The sequence below is a fragment of the Chiloscyllium plagiosum genome, unplaced genomic scaffold, assembly GCF_037043375.1.
Source record: "Chiloscyllium plagiosum isolate Xiang-an unplaced genomic scaffold, Cpla_swu_hap1 HiC_scaffold_44, whole genome shotgun sequence".
Taxonomy (NCBI): Eukaryota; Metazoa; Chordata; class Chondrichthyes; order Orectolobiformes; family Hemiscylliidae; genus Chiloscyllium; species Chiloscyllium plagiosum.
In genome coordinates this window covers 9,926,350-9,929,940 of record NW_028270182.1, presented here as the reverse complement: position 1 = coordinate 9,929,940, position 3,591 = coordinate 9,926,350, and the positions used below count along the sequence as shown (strand labels likewise).

At 39.6% G+C, this 3,591-nt stretch overlaps 1 protein-coding gene across 1 annotated transcript; it reads left to right on the top strand.

Moving 5' to 3' along the window:
- Positions 1-577: 577 nt before the first annotated feature.
- LOC148136902 (putative G protein-coupled receptor 139) lies at positions 578-2,194 on the top strand. The gene is made up of 2 exons (XM_087982938.1): positions 578-674; positions 1,299-2,194. Exons 1-2 carry the CDS (start codon positions 578-580, stop codon positions 2,192-2,194), a joined length of 993 nt encoding a protein of 330 aa, XP_087839064.1.
- The last annotated feature ends 1,397 nt before the right edge of the window (positions 2,195-3,591 follow it).

The following is a 3,591-nucleotide window of genomic DNA, read 5'->3' as shown; positions in this document are numbered from 1 at the left end:
GGTAACTAGGGATGGGTAATAAATGCTGCCACACTCAGCGACTCCCATGTCCCATGTGATGCTACATTAGCCATAGTAGTATTGTGGTGAGTTCAGTTCAGTTTCAGGTCCGGGGAAACCTCCAAGATATTGCTCATGGGGAATTCAGTGATAGTTGTCCTCTTTGAATTATGCCAACTCTGTCTGAGTTGATATACTGACAATTAATTGCCTTCATTATGATTACTTTGCAATGTTTGTTCTTGTCCCCCCTATCGATCTTTTTCTGAAGCTACTTTTGTTAGAATTCTTGAAAATGGGTCATTCCATTAATGTAGATTTTGGGACTGGGGAGAAGGGAAAGGGGTAACTGGTCAAGAACTGCATTGTTCATGTATCAATTCCCCCAATATACTTGTTGATTTCATTACTTCATTTGATGGGTTTAATGAGGCTCCATCAACATGGGAACTGATTTTCTGGTCTGATGCATTCTCCCTGCTATAAATAAGGGATGTTTTCTCAATCTCTTAAAGGGAGAACAGACCAAACCTTCACAACAATCCTTGAAACATTTGTTGTCTTCAAAAGGGACATCATGTCTCTTGGTTTTTTGATCAAACTGAAGATTCTGTGGGCGATTAATGACATTCAGAAGATTTACTACCCGGTCTTAGCTGCGTTTGGTGTCCCAGGTGAGTTACACCCTAGCAATGCTTAATTAAGAAGTGGAATTTAGTTATATGCAGCATCTTAAAATTTGTGCCTTTTTAAAGATAATACTTCTTACATTTACAGCAGTTTCTAGAATACAAGAATTTCTTTGTTCTATGGTCTTAAATGCAGTCAACCATCTGGAAAGCATAAAGAACCAATGCTCTATTAATATATCTGTCCATCTTTCTTTCTTTCTTTCTCTCTTTCTTTCTCTCTCTTTCTTTCTCTCTTTCTGTCTCCCTCTCTTTCTCTCTTTCTTTTTCTTTCTCTCCCTCTTTCTTTCTTTCGCTCTTTCACTCTTTTTCTCTCTCTTTCTCTTTCTTTCTCTCTCTCTTTATTTCTTTCTCTCTTTTTTCTTTCTTTCTTTCTCTCTTTCTTTCTTCCTTTCTTTCTCATAGTTTTGTGGCCACGTAGTTATCTGGCAAGTAAACATTTTCAACACTATCTCAATGGAATATTTGCTGTTACCTTGCAGTTTCTCGCAAAAACATTGGGTTCCTATTTAATAATTTAGTTTCATTGTTTTACTGGAAATACAATGAGCAATCATTTCTGCATTACATCTGGTCAATAAATGATCCTATTTATTCTCTTCTTTCAAGTTAACTTGATTGCAATTACAATCCTGGTCCGAGGCAAGTGTGGCCTTTCCAAATGTGTCACTCATTACCTGGTGGCAATGGCAGCGGCGGATCTACTGGTCATTATCTTCGATCTGATACTACGACAAATTCCTATCACATATCGGGAAGAGTTTCGCTTTGTGCTTTCTATCCCCTTGTGTAACATCCATGCTGTTCTGCTTTATGCTGCCACAGACTGCTCTGTCTGGTTCACGGTCACATTCACCTTTGATCGGTTTGTGGCCATCTGTTGCCAAAAGCTGAGAAGTAAACATTGCACTAAGAAAACAGCGGGTGTGGTTTTAGGGACAGTGACTGTGCTGAGTTGTCTGAAGAATATTTTCTGGTATTTCATGTATTATAATCTATATTGGCTTTCTAATAGTCCATGGTTTTGTAGAGTACCTCCAAACATAAGCACTTCAATTGTCTGGGCCTTCGTTGAATTAATACATTACATAATAACGCCATTTATTCCATTTATTTTGATTCTCCTATTAAACACTTTGACAGTCAGAAACATTATATTAGCCAACAGAGCTCGCAGGCGACTCCGGGCTCAGATGACTGGGGACAGTGTCAGTGACCCAGAGATGGGGAGTCGGAGGAAATCCATGATTATGTTATTTGTTATATCTGGCAATTTCATCGTGTTATGGGTGGTGTTCATCGTTTATTCCATACTGAAACGATTCGATTACTTGGGATATCCAGTTCCTCTCCCCACATTTGTAAGTGAGATCGGCTTCATGTTTCAGCTCCTGAGCTGCTGCACAAACACCTTTATTTATGCAGTTACCCAGAGGAAGTTCAGAGAAGAGTTGAAGGATGGAATGATGTATCCCTTCACAAAGTTGATCAAAGTAATTCGATAATTTTTTTTTAACCTATGTTTGGAACAGTAAATATATATTTTCTCAAGAGTAAACATCGGATTTGAGATACTAGGTTTTATGTATGCTTGATTCTTGCTGAAGACCGCTGAGTGTCTTCATTCAATGCAGTGTCAGCGTTCAGTTCAAGGATAGTGTGGGAGTAAGCTGTGGTTATGAAAACTTCCATAGCAACACAGCATGGCTTCACATTGTCTGTCCTCCCATTGGGTGTTTATTACAGAATGACTGAATTGTTACAACACAGATACAGACGCTGGCTCTGAGAAGGAACAGTCCACTCAGTGTCACTGTATGATATTCTCTCTGTAGTCCTGCACACTTTCGTAAGCTATCTTCAGTTTGACTGCATAGTAAGAGATCTCACACAGATTCGAGCACTGAAACAATTATTTAGCAATGAAAGTAAGACCCTTCCCATCAGCACGTAACGCCTCATAACCCAATTTGGCTATTACTCGATTACTTTGGAATTTAGCTCCGATTCTAACCAAAAGTATCTGTCTCTGCATCTCCGTGGTCGACACTTGTGCGGTTTTCCAGATTTCTGCCCACAAAGAATTCTGGGGTTGAATTTTTATACAATTTTCTGCTTATATTGTTATTGATGATCTGTTAAATTCTACAATATTGACTAATCCTCTGGAAGAATTAAGTCTGCAGCTTGTCTTCCTTGTTCCCTGTTCCATTTGGCATTGACTTTGTCTGTTTGCAGACATAGCTTTCCTGTGATGAACTCCTGAAATTCTTGTCCAACCATTTGTCCTTGTGGAATAAGGCATCCAATTATCAAGCGGATGTTAAACAGCTTTGTTTATGTAACTTTCCAGGTTTTGAATTGAATTGAATTTATTGTCACGTGTACCGAGGCACAGTGACAAGCTTTGCCTTGCAAGCAATACAGGCAGATCACAGAGTTAAGTAACATAGATAAGTAAGTAATAGATAAACAGCAGCAAAACCCAAAACATGGGTACAGGTGAATGCTAACAGTGTGTGAGTCCATTCAGTATTCTAACAACAGTAGGGTAGAAACTGTTGTGAAACCGGCTGGTGCGTGTGTTCAGGTTTCTGTACCTTCTCCCTGATGGTAGAGGTTGTAGAAAAGCATTGCCAGGGTGGGATGGATCTTTGAGAATGCTGGCGGCCTTTCCTTGACAGTGGGCCTGGGAGATGGATTCTATAGATGGGATTTGGCCTTTGTGATTGTCCAGGTTCCTGTATAACAGTCTGTCCTTGCCCCTTCACAGTTTATTCCACACAGAGATATTGTCGCTTCTTTCAATGTATGAACAGCTACTGAAGTCCTGAAGCTTACAACAATTAACTTTTACAGCTGATAGAAAAAAAAGTGTGGTGCTGGAAAAGCCGAGCCGGTC